This window comes from Coffea eugenioides, chromosome 6 (assembly GCF_003713205.1).
Source record: "Coffea eugenioides isolate CCC68of chromosome 6, Ceug_1.0, whole genome shotgun sequence".
NCBI lineage: Eukaryota > Viridiplantae > Streptophyta > Magnoliopsida > Gentianales > Rubiaceae > Coffea > Coffea eugenioides.
The window spans coordinates 9,700,687-9,725,752 of record NC_040040.1 but is presented as its reverse complement, the minus strand read 5'-3'; the positions used below and the strand labels follow the sequence as shown (position 1 = coordinate 9,725,752).

Below are 25,066 nucleotides of genomic sequence, written 5' to 3'. Positions count from 1 at the left end.
GGCTAGAAAATCTAGGAGGTCGTATTTGAAATAAGTTTGCCCCCATAGCTTCAATTGAACAAAGTAAAATTAAAATGTGCGTGCTCGCGCGGTCGGACTAGGTCAACTAGAATACACTGGACAGATAGACTAGCAATTTAACTAGTTGGTGTCCACACGAAAATAATGAGAAATATATGCGAACAGTGAAGTCTAGATGATTTACCTCTAATGAGAAATCTAGTGTTTGGATAGAGTATGGTTTGAAATATTTAGTGTATTATTTGAAATATTATTTAGAATAATTACTGTAGCACTTTTTGTGATATGATGTATGTGAAATAAAAAGGTGATTGGGAATATAAAAATGTAGGTTGGAAAATGTGTTTGTGATGAAGCAAAATATTATTTGGAATAATTTTGGTATCCAAACACTTTATTTAAAATAATAATTACTATAATATTTTTGGAATGTGATATATGTGAGATAAAAAGACAGTTAGCAATATAAAAAAACGGTTGAAAAATCTGTTCATGATGCAAATCAAATATTATGTGAAATAATTCAGCTATCCAAGATGCAAGCCAAATACCTTTCGAAATAGAGGTAAATCATCTACACTTCACTGTTCGCATGGATTTAGGGTGTAAATTGGAACTGAAGTTACCCTAAACAATGAAGTTTAGGTGGCTGTAAGTTTACTATGTGTTGGGGATAATACAAGAGAAAATAACTAAAAGTTACAAAGTAAATAATGCAAGAAGATTTCAAATCGTGACTTAAGAACACTTTCATCTAGATTTTATTTATCTAGAATTTTGTGTGTAAAGATTTTGGACAAATATCCTTTAAGATAATTTGAAGGGTATTTGCATAAATTCTTGCACAAAATTAGACACACCTACTTAAATTATGGTGTATTTTTACAGAGAATTTTAGTAGTTGGAAAAATGATTTTTTTGCAGTAAACTATCCCTACTAGGCCCCTAGAGAGTTGAGATTCGTAGTTATCAAGAGTTGCAACCTTTCACCACTTGAACGTTTGTGTATTTGTGTTGGTCAAAAGGTTTGTTAACATCAATATAATTATTCAGACAATTTTTGGACGTTTAAACACCATTTAAATGGTAATTAACTGTAAAAAGGCATGAAGAGTTGCGAAACAAACTTGATCAACTTCTGACGATTGCATGAATCAGAGAAAGATGAATCTTATGTCGGATTCTAATACGGCCCCATCAATGCACATGATCAAATTTTAAAAAATATCTGACATTATGTTCACCGTGATCATATTTGAAAATATCAAATTTTGAAAAATATCTAACACACTACTGTGTTCACAAGATTCCTTTCTTTAAACGAGTCCAAATCTTTCCGGCCATCTATTGGCCCTTGCCAGGTAATAGGTGATGGTTGCCACTTGCCACTTGAGAGTCGCTACAAAATACAGCTTCCCTATCACAATGCATTTCTTCCACTAGCAACTTGTGCTAGTACTTTTAGCTGTCCCACTGTTTTCTGCAGCTGCCTGCTCATTTGCAAAATACGGTAGGTTAGAAGGGAAGAAAGTGGTAAAAAGACAAAAGAGTCACAAGTTGAAAAGCTTGCCAATGCCGTCAGACCCCTAAATAATTTTGACAACGACGCCATTGACAGTTTTCCAAGTTGCAACACCCGCACCCGACGGTCGATCAGCAGAGCACACACTCACGCACTCCGCAACTATATATACACACATACGCCCTGCAAAGTGCAAATTATCTTTTAATCATATCTTTGCAGTACTAATCATCCTCGTACGTATTTTCCACAGCCCAATGTCACTTTTTGATCTCGAGGAAATGTTCGACCTCGACACGGCCTCAACAATACCGGAGACGACAAGGTTGGACGGTTCCAGCAGCGACGATCAAACGAATCCAATGAAGCTGTCGGAGTCCAATGCTTCCAGACATAATCGTCAAGTCGAGTTGCCGGCAGTTGCGGCCACCGGTGCCTGTACTGTTTGCATGGAAGCCTTTGTGGAAACCGGCAAACAAGTTCCCTGTGGCCATGTTTTTCACGCAGAATGCATTGGAAAGTGGCTCACAGTTCGGAATTCCTGCCCCCTTTGCCGGTTCTCAGTCTTTTCTGCCGGCCAAGCTTCTTCCACCACCACTTCTTAGCTAGGTCCTTCGAATTTTCCAGCGTTACTGTAGCATGGAATATACATATATACCATGTAATCGGGGTTCCATTTACTAGTACAATTTACGGCTTAATTTGGTGTGAATTGTTTCCCCCATGCCGTCTAATATTCATGACTTATTTTTGGCCACGCTTCCAATTAATTAATTAAGCTGTTCTGCTTTAGAACAGTACAACTTAAAATCCAACCAAGCACAGCAGCCTGTGGAACCAAACGTACGAACTGGTTAAGGTCTTTTATTTTATTTTTTTTCTCTTTTTTCGTTTTTTTTTTTTTGGGTTCTTTCTCGCTTCCCTTGTCCGGTCAACCACATTAATCACGAAAATTTCTATCCGCATCTTCTCTCCGGTCAAGAATCAAAATTTAGCTGTCCCCGGCGGCAGATTCATTCAACGTTGAAAAAGTTTTCGAGGGACGTTTCACGCAAGCACCTCTAGGTTTGACTATAAAGGATTTCTTGCTAAAATAAAAAAAGAAGAAAAAAGTGGATATGGTCTTCTCTTCTCCTCTTACTATTGCACGTCAACCAGCAAAGATTCTTAAGTTAACAAATTTATTAATTGAGATTGCTTTTTGCCGTTATATTAATAAGTATATGCTACCGTACAAAGTCCAAATTACTACTACTACGACTTAGTCTAAGATCTTTTCGATGAGTTGATGGCGGCCCGCACTCCGACCGCAGTCGTATTCCTAAACAGCTGCTCTGATATTTTTAATTTCACACCTTCATTCATTCAATCAAGCCTCTCTCTCTCTCTCTCTCAAATCAAATGAAATATTGAAGAGTAGTACATGTTTTAAAATTTAGCATAACTTGTACAGAAATTGATGGTGACAGTTTTGGTCCTCAAACAATGGTCGAATTTTTACTGGGAACTTGTATCACTGGAAAGTGTGCGTGTCATTATCAATTACCATCAAGACTAGAGAGAAAACATACAACATGGGTATTCGTGTAGTAGCAGTACAAGGTGAGATATTTTGTTTCAAAGAAGAAGAAGATAAGAAGATATTACTCATACCTGACGAAGAAATTAAGAAAGATAAGGGCAACGTCAGCGTCAACTTGCAGTTGCAGTTCGATTTGCACGATCAATTGCCAGTGGGCTTCATCGCAGCTGGCGGTGTTTGATCAAAAGAGCCAATGGCCATTTTAGCCTTTCATGATGCAATTAAATCCATCCCATTTTTGCCTTTCTATCTATGTGTTAATACAGGCTAATGCATGAAAACCTTAAATCTGGTTTCTAAAGCCCTACATCGTTTGGATCAGACGGATCCTCTATTCCTATCCAATGTAAAATTACGTAATTTCACTTATTAATATTGTTGATGTGGTACGTAACATTGAATGCATATTTAGGGGATATTTGATAAATGAGTTTTAAATTCAATTTTAGCATGGACGGCCTATTTTCTGAATCAACAAAACTGCACGTTAACTGCAACTCTGACAAACTCAAGGATCTTGTCCTCAAATGCTTGTCTAAGCTCATCTGAATCATGCAGCGTGAAATTCCAAAGTAGAAAACTATAAGTACAATTAGAATATTATTGAATTTGAAACCTATTTACCAAACACCCCTTAAATATGCATTCAATATTATGTGACACATGAGCAATATTAATAAGTGGAACTACGTAATATTGTATTGAACAGGAAAAATTGACAGAGAATCCTGTCTGCGTTTGGATAGCCTTTTCCTTTTTATTTTTCTTTGGCTTGCATAATAAATTATGTCTAGTTATCTTGTTTATCATTTCAATCACCTTTTTATCTTACATATATTACACCACAAAAGAGATACTTTAGTGTTATTCTAAAAGAAAAAAAAAAGAAGAAAATTTCCAAATAATCTGCTATCCAAACATAATTTTCAAATTTACATGACATTTATATACTATCTACATAGTGTTCAGCAAAGACTTGGAATAAAAAAGGTTAAATGATTTAGTATTAATTTAATATGTTAGTCACACCCCCTTTACATAATAGTAGTAAACTGTATTTCTGAAAAAAACCAAATACTAATTACGTATTCACCTTGTTGGTGGAAAGGTCCGTGATAAAAGTTTCTCTTACCTTTACGTACTTAAACGCGGACCGTCAGCTTCATGAATAACGATGGTGGGAGCTTCAAAGAAGTCGTCATAAAACGTCTTTCTCTACAGCCCTCTTCTTTGTTTTCTTCTGCTTTTTAGTCATTCTGCTCGCCATGCATGTAAAACACCGTCTGAGCCAGAAACAGCTGCCGTCAACCTTGAATTGAAGTTACTACTAGATGCACGCCGCCACGCTTTAATTTGGAAAGCAAATCTAAGCATTAACTTTATTTCTATACATATTGAACATGTTCACCACGTGTAGGATAGTCAACATAATGCCCTTTTATTTTTATTTTTTTTTGAGAAAATGAAAGTTTCAAATTAACATAATATTTGCAATTTTGAACAAGATCTTTCTATGGTCTTACAATTAATTCACAAAGACCGTAGAAACCAAATTAATTGACCACATAAATGTTCTTAATCAATCACATGATAAGAAGGAAGCTTTTTCTTTTCTTTTTTTTTTTTCCTGGGAGTTAGATTACAGTTAGTAGTGATTATTTCCATCAATTTTACAATTTAATTGAATTCAGACTTAACCTCTCATATACTACGAAAGCTCTTCGAAATTGTCTTAGATCCACAATTATGTACCTAATCCTCTGTGAAGTAACATGACGATAACTCGTAATGAAAATTACTATATAATAGCTTTATCACCATAGTTGCTCTCATGGCAAAATAATTAATCTGGACCAAAATGTATATATTAGCCCTTTGCTTTATTACAAAATACTAAAAGTCCGGGCCTTTTCCATATATATATAGATGCACCAGCCATCTTTCCTACCGTACAAAAAAGTCAGATGATCCCATATCACATACAATTTTTAATAAGGATTGCACCTGAGTCTTTACCATGTGAAAACGCACACTCATACTTTCTCAAAATAATTATACTTTTATATATATAAAAAAAAAAATTTAACATCTGACCCCTCTCAATGAATGCTAGCTAAGGCCCACAAATACAATGGTCGGTCTTTCCCTGTCGAAATTCTGTCGAACGATGGTCCCACAGAATACCACAATATAGGAAACTAATCAGAAGGATCAAAACGGTTGACCACATATCCAAAGGCTGCCAATGCATCTTGAGCTCCCCCCTCCTCCTCCATCCCTTCTTGCGTATGCATATATATATATAGACCAAATTCATCAGCAATTGATGATGTACTATAGTATAGTACATCCACGTCCAAGCAAAAGAAAGATCGTAAGACGCTACAAAATACCCGCAATCCCAGATAACTGGTGAGTACTTCCTAGCTAGCCTATATCCTAATTATAAAATCTCGTGCCAAATCCAATGGAAGGAATGTTTGATCTGGAGATGGCTCTGTCCATGACAACTATGGAGGAGAACTATATCCAGACAAAGTTGTTTGAAGCCAAGACTTTGAACCAGAATCAACTGAGTGAAATGCCGATGGTGGAAGCAGTTGGAGACTGCATAATTTGCATGGAAGGTTTCGAGTCCGGCGTTGGGGGTAAACAAGTTCCATGTGGGCACGTCTTCCATTCATCTTGTATAGCTCAGTGGCTCTCCGATCACAATTCTTGTCCTCTTTGCCGATCCACAGTTCTTATTGCCACCTAAACATCATCTTCTCTCACTTCATCATTTGAAAATACACATTCTTTTATTTTTTTTTCTTTCCCCTTCGATTTTGCATCAATTAATTATTTCTGTAACTTGAATCATGCTCCGTTGTCATAAATAAAGACTTGGAGCTGATTAATCGGACGTTACAATTTGTTATGAATATTCATGCTCCTTTATTAGATATGGAATGGAAGATGCAGACGCCTTTACTTCCTTCTATTCCTCGAGTTTTTCTTTTTCCCCTTTGTTTCTCTTATTATCAGCAGATATGCAATGCACTGAGACATAGGATCCAAAGCTGCGTTAAAGCATTTGTGTTGTAATAGTTTAAAGACGGATTTGTACGTTCTCCTTCTGGGGTTAACGATTCCATCCGTTTGGATTACCTATTTTTTATTTTTAGCGTGTTTTTGAAATCCTTTTGGATTTACTGTGATAGAGTTTATAAAGTATATTTTGAAATATTTAAGAGTAGTAGAATTTTTAAAATATATTTTAAATATTTTAAAGAATTTAAATTACTTTTTAAAAAAATTTTATAATATTTAAAAAACTGAGAGATCCAAACAGTTCTTTTATTCTTGAATTTTTCTAATAAGTGTTTACGGACACTATCTAAATAATTCTTAATCTATTGTATGAATAAAGAAGGCACTTGTAATTATTAACTTCTCTTGCATTTATGTGTCTTTTCAATTGATCTCCACTCTTCTAAGAAAAAAAAATTTAACGCGTAATCGCATCAAGTACTTGTTTACAAAAGAATTAAATGAGTCCATGCACACTTTTGTGGCACAAAAATGTAGCGGAAATGATGATGAATCAGCTCCACACATTCATTTCCATCACATGTCGTCAAACAAAGTATCATATACGACGATCCGAAGAACAGAATGTTGTCGCAATCTTTTCACGTGAAAAAAACGATGCCTTCTTTTTGTTCGTTGGCTCGGACTAGAATGGATTTAACTTGACGAGTTACGTGGTCGATTGGAATGGAAACTGGAAAGTTAGGACCAGACAAGACACGTTTGTTTGTAGTCGGACCAGACAATTCAATGATCGAACTCGTTTCAGATTTTTAAAAATTGGGATGAAAGCCTACAATCTAACAATGGAATTACCTAAAAGTTAAGGATAAGCGTTTAAAAGTCTAGGTTGAAAATATTAGTGGTTAGTGCAATTAGATCGAAACATTATTATTTATATAACAAAACTATTAATGGTTTATCAACGTTTATAACTCTCAAATTAATGGCATCGATGATCTTCATATTATCCGGATAAGAGATCTGTTTTGGTGCTATCTTATCTGCAAAATTCCAATTTCTAACCTCAAAGTCAAGAGGTTGGTGATACTGTCAGATTTTTTTTTATTTTTTATTTTATATATATATATATATATATATATATGGCGGGCTCATCACTTTTTAGACCATAGAGTTAAAAAAGCCATGAAATTTAAGAGTTAAATGATGTGGCAGTCTAGTATAAACCTGTGCTACTGTAAACAATGAAGATGCTTTAATCCTACGCTAATCAACGTCCGTGAAGAATGCAAATATATTTTTCTTTTTTTCCAGAATAGTTTGATCCGATGTTGCCGTAAAAGAATGAAGATGTTCCTTGAAACATGAGAAGCAAGCCCAACTGACAACCCAATTGAAAATGGGTTTTAAGAATACTGGAATCGGTTTCCAATGAAGTCCGATTTTGTGCCCATTTCCAAGACAGTTAAAAACTCAAATCCAGACTGACAAAATGACCCACTCTGGCTTTTTTTATCCAACTTCCCCAGAAGACTTCTTCTTGAAAAGCTTCTCCCTACTCCTTTGTCAACGCTGCAACTTGCTGACATTCCCTAACTTAATCGAGGAAAACCAAAAGAAGAATATTAACCATGAATTTCGACGAACAGAAGCTTCCGGCGGCATCTGCAAATATGGCGGCACTGAATTGTATAGACCTCTCCGATTCCGACATACAAAGAACAGTCTCTCTCCTCAGACAGGCAGGCACTCCACTCCTCCTTTTCTTTTTATTCCCACCCCCCGCCCCACACAACACCTGATATCGCTCGATTTAAGTTTATTTTTGTGCATTCTTTGGTCTATCTGTGGGGTAAATTTACAGTTTTTCCGATGATGAGTAATTTAGTTTGAAGATTGAAGAACTAAAGGAGTGAATATATGAGTAGAGAGTAGGACTAATACTTCTTAGCAAGTAATGAATTGTTCAGTTGTTAAGTTAGTATATAATATTTCCATGCAACGATGTAATAGATACAGCAAGTAACGTAACGTAACGTAACGTAACTCTGCATCTCAATTCTATGATCACTTTTATCGATTAGTGCTGCATTAATTTGTTATTGCAGCTATACATGGATAACCTGTTCTTGCCTGCACAAATACTCTTACAATAATATACACCTTTATCTAAAGCCGTTTCCATTCTCCATATCAGGGCTTCCCAATGATTGGCATCGTTCTGGGAGTTGATTTGCTTACTCCTAATGATGTTATCGTTTATTTAGGCTTGCTCGGACTCTGGATTTTTTTATGTAGTCAATCATGGTATCAGCCCAGAATTTATGGATGAGGTCTTTTCTCAAAGCAAAAGGTTCTTTAGTCTACCACTTGATGAAAAGATGAAGCTTCTCAGGAATGAAAAAAACCGTGGTTACACTCCTCTTCTAGATGAGCATCTGGATCCTGTTAACCAGATACATGGTTTGTTTTCTCATACCTACTGCGTTTATCCTAATTTTTATATACCAGAATACAAGGACAGGTGTAGCCAGTGCATTAAACAAGTGAATAGTTGGAGTTCATTCTCTTGTTGCTCTAGAATATTTTCATTTTCAACACCTTCCGGCCCTACATGTTGACTATATCAACTCCTGGTCGTGGCTATTTTTGCATTGCTATCAAATGTCACTTATCAGGCCTCTTTTATGTTGTTTATATGCTCCTTTTCTTTCTGCGTCCTCTGTTCTCTTATGTGATGTTTGTACATGCCACTTACCAGAATGAGCAGCAGAACTAAGTTCGTGTTTTTATTTGAGCTAAGCATTTCTGCGCCCTGATGTTCTTGTAGGAGATTATAAAGAAGGATATTACATTGGTGTGGAAGTACCAGAAGATGATCCTCAAGCCGAAAAACCATTTCATGGACCAAACTTGTGGCCTACGGCAGGTAACTTTGCTACGCAATTATTGTTACATGGTGAACATCAATCTTGCTTCATAAATCTTGCAAATCTTTTGGTTACAAGTGGAATTTTTTTTTTCTGTAAAGATATTTTACCTGGATGGAGAGAAACTATGGAGAGATACCACCACGAAGCACTGTAAGTATTGAGATACCTATCATGTATCAGAAAAACTATCTATTTCTCTTGCATGTGGTTGCACTCATCGGTGCTGCAGAAGTAACTTAATGTCGAGTACTGACCTGAATCATCTTTGCTGTTGTATGAGTAAGCAGCAGATCAGTTTAGTTAATCATATTGATTAATCATCTTTGCGTGCAAGGGTATATTTTTTCTTAACCAATTTGCAATTCCATCACCTTAACAACATTTGATGTGTTAAGTTCTAATGAAATTGGTTGTTGGGCCATTTAGATTGCAAATTGCTGGCCATCCGGTTAAATTACTTATTTCGATGTCACTGATGCATAAGATGTTATATCTCTTCTCCCATGTGGTTGTATGTTTACAAAATCAGATAAATCATTATTTCTTTTAGTGGAACAGTCATTATTGATGAATATGTGTCATCAAATTGTGCTGAGTAAGTCCAAATACATAGCTTTTGTATTTGCTCTCATTTCTAATACATTAATTGATTAGACTTAGACACAATTTTTTGTCTTCCCTATGATGTCATTAAGCACTTGCTTGAATCCACACATTCACTGTTAATTCTTCCTAGTTTGAAGAATGGAATCCTGTATTTAATGATCAGGTAATTAAACAATGAGCACCACATTTCTCAAGCGAGAACCTATCATTTTGTTCATCATTTGACTATTGAAATATTGGTGTTTTTCATTTTGGAAAGGCTTATCTTGTTCCAAGGTACAATACTAGTTAATGATGTTGAAATGAAACTGAAGTCGTTGTCTGGTTCTGCATCTTTTCTACTGCCAAATTTGAAAGGTTCTTGATTATTATCTTGTGATGTACTTTCAGTAGTTCTTTCTAAATCTTCCTACATTTAGCTCTACATCTTGCAGACTGCTTTTACAGCTTGTTTGATACTGACATCCTCTCTATCTTTATTCTTGCATTCAGCGAGGTTGCAAGGGCAGTTGCTAGAATTATAGCCCTAGCACTTGACCTGGATGGAAACTTTTTTGATCAATCAGAAATGCTAGGCAATCCTATTGCAATCTTGCGGCCGCTACATTATGAAGGTCAGGTTGTGGACAGTTTCCTAAAGAAGGCTGTATTTATAAGCTGACATGAGCTTGATTAATTTCAGGTAAAATCTCTGAACCAGAAAGAGGAATATATGGTGCAGGTGCCCACTCTGACTTTGGCTTGCTTACCTTCTTAGCCACAGATGATGTCATTGGTCTTCAGGTATACACAAACGTTGGAATTAGATTGCTTAGGAATGATCCCATAATTATTCTTGAGTGGGACCATGAACCTGCTTTTCCATTGCAGATATGCAAGGACAAGCATGTTGAGCCTCAGATTTGGGAATACGTGTCACCAGTAAAAGGGTAAGGCCTTTTTCTCTCAACAATCAGTTTCTCTTTAGTAGAAACGAATTTTCTGTTCCGGATTCCTTGTTTGGTGTGTCTGGACATTTCATCATACATATATTCAAAAAAAAATAAAAAAGGATATTATGCAGTCACTCTATAGATGAAAAAGTCTTTTGTGGAGTCAGCTCATGAATTAGTATAGCTCATTAACCTAAAGAACTTTCTTATGGCTATGCTCTTGACATTCTGCCATTCTTATTTTTAGACTTCTTGTTAAATTATTGTTGCAGCATAACTGTTATAGATTAGATTAGTCCCAACGATAAGTATCATACTGCATTCTATGATGGCTGCAAATAAATAGTTGATGCACAAAATGCAGAGCATTTATTGTGAATCTTGGAGATTTACTGGAGCGCTGGAGCAATTGTTCTTTTAGGTAATTATGAGTTTTTACTAAGCACAGTAATCCTTTTTTCCCCCTCCTAAAAAAATGAGAATGCTTCTTGAGCTATTGCAACTGTTAGTTCTCATTTTTCTTGTCTGTGTTTTAACACAAATCATGCACCAATAATTGAATGTCTAACACAGACAAGGGGTTCCCATATTTTACCAGTCTTTTCTAGAAGCATTCAGTTTTTAATTAGACAGCTGTTTCAGTCAAGGAGTTCTCATGTTCTAGCACACATTGAACCTAATTATCTTTATGGTGGTTTCGTTGTAAGAAAAACAATCACTAATGTCTGAAGTTACAAACTCTTCGTAAAAGCAGTCATCCATTTTCAGTGGTTGGGTTATGAAGTTTGATAATTCAGGAAACCTGAAAATTTGTAGTTGAGGGCCTGGAATTTATGGTTTCTTGGAGATAAAATAATTGAATATCTAATTTACTGAACTTTCATTTCAGGTCAACACTACATCGAGTCTTGGTTAGTGGTCAAGAAAGATATTCTGTAAGGCTTTCTGAACCTCCATATGTTCTGTAACAGCAATGTTTTGTTGGAATGAGATCCTCATCTTAAACAGTGTCTGCGTGAAATACATTAGCACAAGGAAAGTTTCAAACGTAGTTCTAAATAGTTAAATCTTTCTCAAGCCATAGCTTTACAGATACAGTGGACGTTACAAGCTCGGCTGATTTCTCCGTAAGAAATTTAGTTCTGTAAGCAGCGATCAGGGCCTTGCTAACTTCTTCTCTCTGTGATGGTGGGCAGATTGCTTTCTTCGTGCTGCCCAGTTTCAATTGTGTTGTCAAATGCCTGCCAACCTGCCAGTCAGAGGATAATCCTCCGAAGTATGTATTGTATTTAGATACATGATATGGGATTTTGTAGGTCATTATTATCTTCTTTTAGTTGTTTTGGCCAGAAGAGATCTGCTATTGGTTGCAATGTTCACGTACGTGAAAGGTTTGGTCGTAAATTCTCAATTACAAGTTTTTTTTTTTCGCTCTTGGAACCGGTTATAGTAGATGCCAAGCTGTTGAGTTAGTAAATTTAGTTTGACCTATAACATCCAAGGTGGATCAGCGGAAAACCTTTGTATGTTTTGGCCAGATGTAATGGGGTCATTGTGCCATTGATTTATTGTATCTGTGTTCAGGTTCCCACCCATCACATGTGGAGCTTACTTGGTGCAGAGATATGAAGATACGCATGCCGATCTGAGCTCCTAGAATAGTTCGTCCCTGATTTTTTTTTTGGTAACCCGGAACATATCTCGACCCGAACCCTTTGGACCCGAGCTGGCACACCAAATCGGAGGGAAGCCGACAGCCCCATACAGCTTTTCCGGGCGAGTCAGGATGTGCGACGCAGCGGGCACGAACCCTGGTCAGTGGGGACCAGGGTACGAATCGAACTTTAGTTAATGGAGAAACCAGCAACATAAGACTGACCCCTCAACCGTTGCGCCATATGTCCTAGGGGCGTTCGTTCCTGATTGGCAAGGTTGTTGAACCTTTTGCTGATCTGTTGTTTCATGTAACGGATGGTAGATGTATATTCTTATCAGTTGGTTTTTTCCTAGTATTTGATGGTTAGGAACACAAAAATTATGACTTAGCTGAAATAATCCAGATTTTGAAACGTTAAAATACATTAAATTGTATATTCAGCCGTTACATTATGAATGATATGAAATGTTACAGAAATCCAGTACATAATATTTTATTGTTTCCAAGAGATCCATCATGCTAGTCTAGTGATTATCGATAGACAGCAGGTTAGACGTAAACAACGTTAGTTTTATTAGCAGGTCATTACTCTCTCGTCTATGCTTCTGATTCACCATATCCTGTGTGCATATTTGTTTGGATATCAGAAGTGTTGAGATATGCCAACTTTTCCTACAGATTTTATCAGATTGAGTTTGATATCAGAATAATTTAGTTGGTAGAAGAATAAGTCTTATTGTTAGGATATTTGTTAACCAAGATCATATTGGTTTGATAACAAATATTTTAGCTAAGATTTGCTAGGTAGAAGATCAAGTTATCAAATAGTTTTTGTTGAGATTTTCTAGAGAATTGTTAGCTGAAATTGTTTTAGTTTGTTCCTTTGTAAACACTATAAATAGGGTGCTAATGAATGAAGGAATTAAGCTCCTTTTTCAACCCTCAATATAGTCTTGATATCTTTGTTTATGCTTCAAAAAATCAACAAAGTGGTATCAAGAGCCTAATCTTAAGGGCCTGTTTCTTTGAGAGTGAATGAACTTGGTGAGAAACCCTTTTCACTATAAAATTATACACTTAAGCCTTCAACATCAAAATGCCAGGAAACAACTTCTTGTCCAATCCTCCAAATTTCACTGGTGAAAACTACCAAATCTGGCTGTCAAAATGAAGTCCTATTTGGATGCTAATGATCTTTGGGATGTGGTAGAGACAGATCCTGTTCCTGAATTATCGGAAGATCCAACTATTGCAGAAATGAGAGCCCATAGAGATGCAGTCAAAAGGAGATCAAAAGCCATGACGTGCATTCATTCAGCAGTTTCTGATGCAGTATTCACAAAAATTATGACTTGTGAAACTGCAAAGGAAGCTTGGGATACTCTCAAAGTGGCTTTTCAAGGCAATGACAGAACAAGACAAATGCAGGTTTTGAACCTTAGGAGAGAGTTTGAGCTCCTTAGGATGAAAGACACAGAAAACATCAAAGAGTACTCTGACAAACTCTTAGATGTTGTGAATAAAATCAGATTGATTGGAGAACAATTACCAGATAGCAGAGTTATAGAGAAAGTCTTGGTGAGCTTACCTGAAAGGTTTGAGGCCAAGATTTCCTCCCTTGAAGATTCAAGGGATTTGTCTCAAATCACTTTGCCAGAACTAATCAATGCATTACAAGCACAAGAGCAGAGAAGAGCTATCCGAAAGGAGGAAGCAGTAGAAGGTGCTTTTCAGGTGAAAGACAAAATTCAAAATCAACAAGGTGGCAAAGAAAAGAAACAGCAATGGAACAAGAAGAGCAAGAAAGAAGGTGAGTCTAGCAGAGATGAAGGAAGAAGAGGAAAATTTCCTCAATGTCCACATTGCAAAAAGACTTCACATCTGCAACAATATTGCTGGTGGAGACCTGACGTCCAATGTAGGTCATGCAATCAGAAGGGACACGTCGAAAAGGTATGCAAAAATAACAGAAGAGACCAACATGCTCAAGTAGCTGACCAACAAGAGGAGGAGCAATTATTTGTGGCCACTTGCTTTGCAAGCAAGATCTCCAGTGAAGCTTGGCTAATTGATAGTGGCTGTACTCATCACATGGCATATGATGAGTCCATATTCAAATTGGATAAATCATATATTTCCAAAGTTAAAATTGGAAATGGAGATTGTATTGGGGTGAAAGGCAAAGGTAATGTGGTTATTGATTATGGTTCAGGTACTAAAATAATTTATGATGTTTTATATGTACCTGAAATTAATCAAAACCTGTTAAGTGTTGGACAGTTGCTTGAGAAAAATTATTCTGTTGTCTTTAAAAATAGGAGGTGCTTCATTTATGATCAAAATGGAGGTGAACTTTTTTCAGTAAAAATGAATGGAAAAAGTTTTTCTCGAAATTGGTTGAAAGCAGGTTCAAGTGCATACCCAAGTTTAGTGGATCAATCTGAATTATAAACGATTGGGCCACTATCACTATTTTGCACTTAACTACATGCATAAGAATAGTCTTGTGCAGGACTTGCCTTTTATAGAAGATAAAGGTGGAGTTTGTGAAGTTTGTCAGTTGGAAAAACAGAGCAGATTGTCATTTCCTCACAACAAATCTTAGAGAGCTTCAGAAAGGCTTCAACTTGTTCACACAGATGTATGTGGTCCAATGAGAACTTCTTCATTAAATGGCAGCAGGTATTTCATAATTTTCATTGATGACTTCAGTAGATATTGTTGGGTCTATTTTATGAAACAAAAATCAGAGGTTGCTGCTATTTTTTTGAAGTTTAAAAATTGGATTGAAAATCAAAGTGGCAAGATGATTAAAGTGATTCGGTCAGATAATGGAACAGAATATACTTCTAATCAGTTCAACAAGTTTTGTGAAGATGCAGGAATTGAACATCAGTTAACTGTTACTTATACTCCACAACAAAATGGAGTAAGTGAAAGAAAGAACAGGACAATCATGGAGATGGCTAGGTATTTGTTGTTTGAGAAAAAATTGCCAAAGAAGTTTTAGGCAGAAGCTGTCAACACTGCAGTGTATCTTTTAAATAGGTTGTCTACAAAATTATTGAACGGTAGAATCTCGTTTGAAACTTGGTTTGGATATAAACCTTCAGTACAAAACTTGAAGGTGTTCGGCTCCATTTGCTACACACATATTCCTGATGTAAAGAGAGGCAAGCTTGATGAAAAGGCAGAAGTTGGGATTCTAATTGGCTATTGTAGCAGTACCAAAGGTTATAAAGTTTATCAACCTTTGATTGCAAAAGTGATAGTCAGTAGAGACATCCATTTTGATGAATACGCAACATGGGACTGGAACAATTCCAAAGTTGAACATTTCAAGGGATCAGAATCTAAAGAATTGCATGAGGAGAATATTGATGAGTCAATAGATCATATTCCAGTTAGAGGTACCAAATTACTCTCTGACATTTATAACAAATGTAATGTTGCAGTTCTTAAACCTGCAGATTATGAAGAAGTTGCCAAAGACTTGAAGTGGATCGAGGCAATGAAGGAGGAGTTGAGAATGATTGAAAAGAACTAGACTTGGGCGCTTGTGGACAGACCAATTCACAAGAAACCCATTGGTGTAAAGTGGGTTTTTAGAACCAAATTAAATGCTGATGGTTCCATCAACAAGCACAAGGCAAGGTTGGTCGTCAAGGGATATGCTCAACAATTTGGAGTGGACTTCTCGGATACATTTGCACCAGTAGCAAGACTTGACACCATCAGGTTGATCCTAGCACTTGCAGCTCAAAAAGATTGAAGAGTTTATCAACTTGACGTCAAGTCAGCATTTCTAAATGGCTACTTGGAGGAGGAAATCTTTGTGGAGCAACCTCAAGGATTCGCAGTGAAAGGTCAAGAAGACAAGGTGTACCTACTTCATAAAGCGCTATATGGCCTAAAACAGGCACCAAGAGCCTGGTACAGCAGGATTGATGAGCATCTTCTGAAGATTGGATTTAAGAAGAGTTTGAGTGAATCAACTCTTTATATAAAAATTGTTAATGATGATATTATTGTTATTTCAATATATGTTGATGATTTGCTTGTCACAGGAAGTAAGCCAATATTGGTAAATCAGTTTAAGGAGCAGATGAAGCAAGCTTTGAAATGACAGACTTGGGAGAGATGTCCTATTTTCTTGGCATGGAGGTTATTCAATCTCAACAAGAAATCTTCATAAGTCAGCACAAATATGCAAGAGATGTGTTGAAAAAGTTTAATATGGAAAGTTGCAAATCAATTAGTACTCCGTTGATGGAGAACGACAAGCTTAGTAAAGATGATGGAGCTGCCAAAGTTGATTAAGACCTGTACAGAAGTCTTGTAGGTTGTTTGATGTATCTTAGAGCAACAAGGCCTGATATTATGTATGCTGTGAGTTTACTGTCTAGATTTATGCATTGTGCAAGTGAGTTGCACTTCAAAGCTGCAAAAAGAGTACTCAGGTATGTCAAAGGCACTGCTAACTTTGGAGTTTGTTTCAAAAAATCAGAAAAATTGGAGTTACATGGCTATTCAGATAGTGATTGGGCTGGTTCATATGATGATATGAGGAGCACTTCTGGATACTTGTTCAACCTGGGTTCTGGATGTTTTTCATGGAATTCTAAGAAGCAAGATGTGGTAGTTCAATCTACCGCTGAGGCGGAATATGTTGCTGCTACGGCTGCTGTTAATCAAGCCTTGTGGCTTAGGAAATTGTTAGCTGATCTAAATCAAGTTCAACAAGAGGCTACTCAGATTTTTGTTGATAATGAAGCTGCTATAGCTATTTCCAACAATCCAGTGTTTCATGGGAAGACTAAGCACTTCAAAATTAAATATTATTTTCTTCGAGAAGTTCAAAAGAATGAAGAAATTGTTCTAGTTCATTGCAAGACTGATTATCAGATTGCAGATATTTTTACGAAGGCCTTGTCGAAAACAAAGTTTGAATGCCTAAGAAGACAGTTGGGGATCTGCAGTAAAAGTGGCAAGGATGAGTGTTGAGATATGCTAACTTTTCCTACAGATTTTATCAGATTGAGTTTGATATCAGAATAATTTAGTTGGTAGAAGAATAAGTCTTATTGTTAGGATATTTGTTAACCAAGATCATATTGGTTTGATAACAAATATTTTAGCTAAGATTTCCTAGGTAGAAGATCATGTTATCAAATAGTTTTTGTTGAGATTTTTTAGAGAATTGTTAGCTGAAATTGTTTTAGTTTGTTTCTTTGTAAACACTATAAATAGGGTGCTGATGAATGAAGGAATTAAGCTCCTTTTTCAACCCTCAATATAGTTTTGATATCTTTGTTTATGCCCCAAAAAATCAACAAGAAGACATCTGGCTCTGGCTAGCTGGCTTTTATTATTTGCGGTGGATGGTCCGAAAATTTGATACTGCTTCATAAATGACATACCATCTTTGCCCAAACGACTAATGATCCCATACACACCATCTTTTGCCCAAATGCCTAATGTCCCTGACTCGGGAGATGATCTAGGCCAGAATATTGTTCCCGGTTAGATTACAGTTAGTAATGATTACTTTCATTAATTTTACGATTTAATTGAATTCAGACTTAACCTCCCACATACTACGAAAGCTCTTCGAAATTTTCTTAGATCCACAATTATGTATCTAATCCTTTGTGAAGTAACATGACGATAACTTGTAATGAAAATTACTATATAACTAGTGTGAATACCCGTACTACGCACGGTGCTGACATTATTGAAAAAATAAAAATAAAAGGGTGAATTAAAAAAGATTAAAAAATTGTACTAATACAATTAAAATATAATATCTGTCTAACAATAATTTGAAATATAATAGAATGTGTATATTATTCAAAAATTACCTTTTTCGGAAGATATATCCTGAAAAAAATAATAGAAATTTATATTAAAAAATGAATGATATATGAATAAAAATGAATATAATTAAATATTGTTAAAATGAAATACTTACAAATATTATGTATTCGATACGATAATCTTGCATGAAAGTGCGAGCACTTTTCACACCAATCAACTTTTAGTACGAAAGATAAAATTGGTGATTTAATTAATTCTGTTAATTTTTGTGGAATGCGTATTACAAATAGAAATGTACGATTTTTGCATGAATTGATTCGTTGGTTGAACAACCTATCACCATTGTCCTGAGAATTAAGTACGTGCGAAATTCAAAATTAATGTATTTTTTTTTTACATAGTTTATAAATAACATTATAAAAAATAAACATATATCAAGAAATTCTATCTTCCGTTGTAATTTTCTGAGATAAGAAGCATCACAACCAAATACGAATCATGCATGTCTGTCCTGTAGATTAAGATACATGACACCACTAAAAATTTTGATTTGTATGTTAACATTGTACTTGTTTGACAAATAAAATGTTATATACAATACAGAAAAATTTGTTAAAATTAAAGGTATATGAAATTAATTACCTAACAACAGTGTCGACCACGTCATTACAATGTATATACACTGTTTTTGAAAAATGACCTTCACATAGTTATCCACAAATTTTACATAGCTCATAGAACATGTTTTCTATATTAATACTCTAAATGTAAGCAAGTATTCGAAAATATTTAATCTAGTAAGAATGAAAAAAGATATATGTTATGATTATAAATTTAAAAAATTTGTGCAGTAATTAAATTAAATTGAGTAAGTTTACCGTATGCATGATTGTATATTCGGATATCCATATTCTCCTTGAATTTGCTATCAACAATACTTGTGATGTTATAAAATTGCTTGACCTCAACCATGTAACTAACTTTCGAGCACATGTATCATTTTCAAACCTACAATTTTTTGAAATACATATTGATAAGAGTATGAAACAACATTAAAAGTTTGATGTAGTGTTACTAATGGAACTCACCAACTGCGCAGGTATCGAACAAAATCTAAATTGTGATTGATATACAATTTGTTAGTTTCAATTATACAAAGTGATGGTCCTGCATAGTATGGTTATATTCGCTAAAAAACTATTCAAATTATATAGAGTATAAGTAAAAGTATTTGATTTACCTCTGAAATTTCGTATGCAAATACCATATGCTAGTAAAATATTATTTTTTGTAGTAGACTGAAATTATACGATTTATAGTATATTCAATAATTTGATACTCAAATCACCAATGAGTCAAAATTTGGCTAGATAAGTTTTACAGTGTCCTAATTCCTTGCAAAAAAAAAAAAAAAACGCTAAATACTCCTAATTGGCGTTGCAAGTTACGACAACGTGCCAGTGGCATATAGGCTTAATTTTTTTTTTTGGAGTCAAAATTTAGTCCTAATTGGTTCTGCTGTTTCTTGATTATGTTGTATGCTTTCGAATTAAAATTGTATTAAAATAGCATGTGAATGAACATTTGTTTTTAATTAAGGAGTAAAAAGGATTTAAAATATAAAAAACAAACTATAAACGGTTTATGAAGTAGATTGTGGGAAAGTTTTAAATTTTAAATTTGACTGATGATAGAGTTGGTTATAACCCACTACTTTTTATGTATTAAAATAAATACAAAAATCTATAACCCACTACTTGTTTCATTCTTGAGATTTTTTTTAGAATTAAATATAGTAAACCCCCTTAACTTTACATTTAGCTGCACTTTACCCCCTCAATTTTACATTTAGTTGCACATTTGTGATTTTTTTGAAACATGATTGTAATTTGCAAAACTTATTTATAGAGGTGGTTGTAGGGTTAGTGTGGTAACAAATATTTCTTAATTATAAAAATGTAACATTGTATTAAAATAGCATAGGAATGAGCATTTGTCTTTAATTAAGGAGTAAAAAGGATTTAAAGTATAAATAACAAACTATAAACGATTTTTGAAGTAGATAGTGGGAATGTTTTAAATTTTAAATTTGATTGGTGATAGGGTTGGTTATAACTCACTACTTTTTATGTATTAAAATAAATACAAAAATTTAGAAAAAAGAATGAGAAGTTTGGAAGTTATTGAGAGGATCTCTGTTAAAAATTCCTTCTGCAATATATATAGATATAGATATAGATAGTTTTATCACCATAGTTGCTTTCATGGCAAAATAATTAATCTGGACCAAAATGTATATTATCCCTTTGCTTTATTACAAAATAATAAAAGTCCGTGCCTTTTCCGTATATAGATGCACCAGCCATCTTTCCTACCGTACAAAAAAGTCAAACGATCCCATATCACATACTCCCTCCGTCCCACTTTAATAGTCCTGTTTTCCTTTTTCGTCTGTCCCAAATTGTAGTCCATTTTCCAAGTGAAGAATGTAGTTGTATTTTAATTTTCCTAAAATACCCTTATTCAATGTAAGTTGTTGTTACTATAAACCTACCCCATTTAATGAGAGTTTATTCTTTTTTAACCATCAATTCAAGTTCCCATAAAATTATACTCTAATTAATGTGAGGGTATTTTAGAAAAATAGCTATTTAAATTGATTGTTCCAATAAAGTTAACTACTTTTTCTTAAACTGTGTGAAAAAAGAACTAGAACTATCAAAATGGGACGGAGGGAGTATAAATTTTTCTAGGGATTGCACCTGAGTCTTTACCATGTGAAAACGCACACTCGCACTTTCTCAAAATAATTATACTTTTATATATAAAAAAAAATTTAACATCTGACGCCTCTCAATGAATGCTAGCTAAGGCCCATAAACACAATGGTTGGTCTTTCCCTCCCTGCCGACGTTCTGTCGAACGACGGTCCCACAGAATAGCACAAAATAGGAAACTAATCAGAAGGATCAAAAACGGTTGACCACGTATCCAAAGGCTGCCAATGCATCTTGAGCTCCGCCCTCCTCCTCCAGCCCTTCTTGCGTATGCTTATACTAGAGGTACTTGAGCTGTGCAAAGCACAGTTTGGGCCCCCTAGAAATTTAGTCCAACACATAACATCAAATTATTTTGGCACATGATGAATGAATAGAAATATAGGCGAAAATTGAGTATCAAAACAATTAAAATTGACAAATGTTATTTGAACTCTCATTTTTATTAATCACACTTTCACTATTATTTTTATCATATAATTTTTATTTATTATAGGATTACGATTAACGAAATATAGAGTATAAATAAAATTTCCCTCAAAATTTGTTGTGAAGAGAAATTCTATCTATGAAATCAACCTCCTATTTATTGTGATTTAAATAAAAAATTTTAAACCACTCTTATGATGATACCCAAAAAGGAGAGAAAATTAATACATTACAAGCGCATTGCTGTATTAATAGCAGTATAGTTTTAGTTGTAACTAAACCAAAAGTAGTTATAATACTTCCAATACTTTAATAATGAGAAAAAGTTTAGAAAGCCACTCAGACATGGCACAATCCTCAACATCAATATAGTTTATTATAAACTTTCACATTTTCATTCTTTTGATAGAAGAAATTAGTTCATCTATTTAAATCCCCGCTTCTACAACTCCGTAATATAAATAGCAAGGTCAGATAAAAATATGAATTACTACGTTTCCAGATCTACATATACAAATTAGAACTAAATCATTTTTTTTATTGCAAAAACATCTTCCTAATCAAAATTGAATTTTCTAACAATTTTTTGTTAAGTCACACTCTAGGTTGAAAGTCTTGACTGTGACTTCCACCACCAACTACAAATCCTTTTATGCCAACCCAATTGATACTACAACACTTGAGTAATTAAAAAACAAACAAAAATTAACATTAGTTTAAATATATATACAAAATCTTATTGGATCCTTCAATTAAATTGAATAGACCATAAAGTAATTCCAAAGGGGGGAGGAGGAGAAAGAAACAGAGAAAAACAAAGATAGACGAAATTCTAGTTAGATTTATTTTGGTGGAAGCATCACATGATATATCTTTTCTCCTAAAAAAATACACAAAATTGTAGATAATTACAAAATGTAACAAAAACAGAAAAGGAAAAAATGCGAAGTAAGAAATCAAATATTGGGAGGAGAAAAGAAAAGAATGAATTTTTGTTTTATTCTTCATAGAAAATGATCATTGGTATAAAATGAATTCTAAGATTTTTTTACATATTTTAATACTTCACCTTTTATCCATGAAGAAATATCAAATAACAACATCATTCTATAAATTTAACAAACAAATGCCAGTTGGCTATAACATTATGATCGAAGAATAGAGCAAACATAAGAGATTAGAGATACAGAAAAAAAGAAAGAAAAGAAAATGTAAAATGGGATAAAAAAAATAATAAAGACTTCTCTTTGTTAAGTAGCTAATCATCTCAACGAAAAAAATGGCAACAATCTTAGTTAGATTAGTTTTAAAAAATAAAAAATAAAAAGGTGAGGGATAATAACAGCTGTGGCAAGAAGAAAAAGAAGAGATGGAGTTGATTTTCTCAAGGAGAAAAAATATTTTAATCCTTTTGACCCAATTGAATAAAAAAAGTGAAGGAAAAATTTAGCTAAAATAATCAAGATTCCACTTTTCAAAAATATAAGTAATACATGTGTCAAAAAGATAGACTGCTACAGTTACTTGGCTTTCTTCTTATATACAAGGTAGAAATTAAACAGGCAGCAAATTGAAATTGCGCTGGCCGTGGACTGTGATTGATTCTTGAGTCCACGTGAACGAGGCGAGGCAACCACGAAAGCTGCTTCTTGGATTCATTTGTTTTTCTTGGATTCACTTGTGTGTTCAAAATGATTTTAACCGGAACACTGGCTCCATTTGATTATCATAATTTGTTAAAATGATTTTAAATATTATTACACTTGCATCATAAATCTTGTTTTTTTTTCCTTTTGCTCTCCTTTTTTTTTTTTTTAAATGCTAAGGAAAGATAATTGTTTTGTTTTTCCTTTTTGCCCTCCTCATTAGTATTATGACATCCATGTCTTGCTTATACCGTGACCCTTATTCTCAACCCCGAAAAAAAAAATGTCCACGTTTGATGCTAAATTGAAAACCGGGTCTCCCCCACCCCCCTTAACCGTTAAACAACAGGGCTATTTTTCTTTAAGTAAATCTTATATATATTGACAGTGTATACACTATCACCATTAAATTCATGATATGTGTACAAAAGTTAAATTTTAAATTCAAAATTTATATAATTATCATTCATCCAATACTGACGGTATATACACTGTTAGTGTAGGAAAAATTAATCCTTTTTCTTTTCCCTTTATTCCCTCCGTATTCTTGAGGAATTAAATTTGTGGGTTTCTGTTTTGCTTTGAGGCCCAATACAACGACGCAGCGCATGTGGTGTAAAGTAATCTTGAACCCTCAAGTCCCAACTGCCCGGGCAATATCTAATCCCATGATTAAAAAAATCCCTGTAGTGGCCTGTAACGGAAAACGCGGTAGGTTGCAGCTTGTAGGTGCCTAAACCATTCCACTTGTCAAAAATATACGTAATACATGTGTCAAAAAGATAAGCTGCTACAGTAACTTGTTTTTTTTCTTTGTCGACATAGGGGTGTTCGGGTCAATCCTTACGAGACCCGACTAATTCCCTGCGGTCCGGGCCTTGACGCCCCAACCCGACCCAAGCACGGTAAGTGCGCGGAGGAATCCAACAGCGCAGGGACTCGAACCTGAGACCTAGAGGTTTACCAGAAGAAGGTGCTACCACTGGACAATCCATCAGCAATTGATGATGTACTATAGTATAGTACATCCACGTCCAAGCAAAAGAAAGATCGTAAGACACTGCAAAATACCCGCAATCCCAGATTGCTGGTGAGTACTTCCTAGCAAGCCTATATCCTAATTATAAAATCTCGTGTGACTAGCATCATCAAATCCAATGGAAGGAATGTTTGATCTGGAGATGGCTCTGTCCATGACAACTATGGAGGAGAACTATAACCAGACAAAGGTTCGTAGATATGGATTAATTGGACGTTACAATTTGTTATGAATATTCATGCTCCTGTATTAGATATGGAATGGAAGATGCAGACGTCCTTTACTTCCTTCTATTCCTCGAGTTTGTCATTTTTCCCCTTTGTTTCTCTTATTATCAGCAGATATGCAATGCACCGAGACATGGGATCCAAAGCTGCGTTAAAGCATTTGTGTTGTAATAGTTTAAAGACGTATTTCTTCTCCTTCTGGGGTTAACGATTCTATCCATTTGGATTAGTTTTTTTTTTAGGGTGTTTTTTGAAATTCTGTTGGGTTTACTGTAGCAGAGTTTTTAGAGTATATTTTGAAATATTTAAAAATAGTAGAATATTTAGAATTTATTTTAAAATATTTTTTAAATATTAAAAAAAAATTTAGACTACTTTTTAGAATATTTTTAAAAATTTATATAGTATATAAAAAATTAATTTTTAAAAACTGATGAATCCAAACAGTTCTTTTATTCTTAGGTTTTTCTAATAAGTGTTTACGGACACTTTGTTAGCATATCTAAATAATATTTAATCTATTGTATGAATAAAGAAGGCACTTGTAGTTATTAACTTCTCTTGTATTTATATGCCTTTTTTCAATTGATCTCCATTTTTCTAAAAAAAATTTAACACGTAAACGCATCGGTACTTATCCACAAAAGAATTAAATGAGTCCATGCACACTTTTGTGGCACAAAAATGTGTCGGTGTTATCCGGATAAGAGACCTGTTTCGGTGTTATCTTATCTGCAAAATTCCAATTTCTAACCTCAAAGTCAAGAGGTAGAAATTGGACCGACTGCTTGAACCAGTCGCCTGTCAGATTTTTTTTTTTTTATATATATGGCGGACTCATCACT

General features: G+C 34.6%; 1 protein-coding gene across 1 annotated transcript; it reads left to right on the top strand.

Moving 5' to 3' along the window:
- Nucleotides 1-7,703: 7,703 nt before the first annotated feature.
- Nucleotides 7,704-12,737, top strand: LOC113773091 (2-oxoglutarate-Fe(II) type oxidoreductase hxnY-like). Its single transcript, XM_027317626.1, has 11 exons — nt 7,704-7,900; nt 8,426-8,621; nt 8,989-9,087; nt 9,190-9,241; nt 10,190-10,311; nt 10,380-10,480; nt 10,568-10,626; nt 10,994-11,050; nt 11,519-11,564; nt 11,826-11,905; nt 12,214-12,737. Exons 1-11 carry the CDS (start codon nt 7,790-7,792, stop codon nt 12,284-12,286), a joined length of 996 nt encoding a protein of 331 aa, XP_027173427.1. The 5' UTR covers nt 7,704-7,789; the 3' UTR covers nt 12,287-12,737.
- The last annotated feature ends 12,329 nt before the right edge of the window (nt 12,738-25,066 follow it).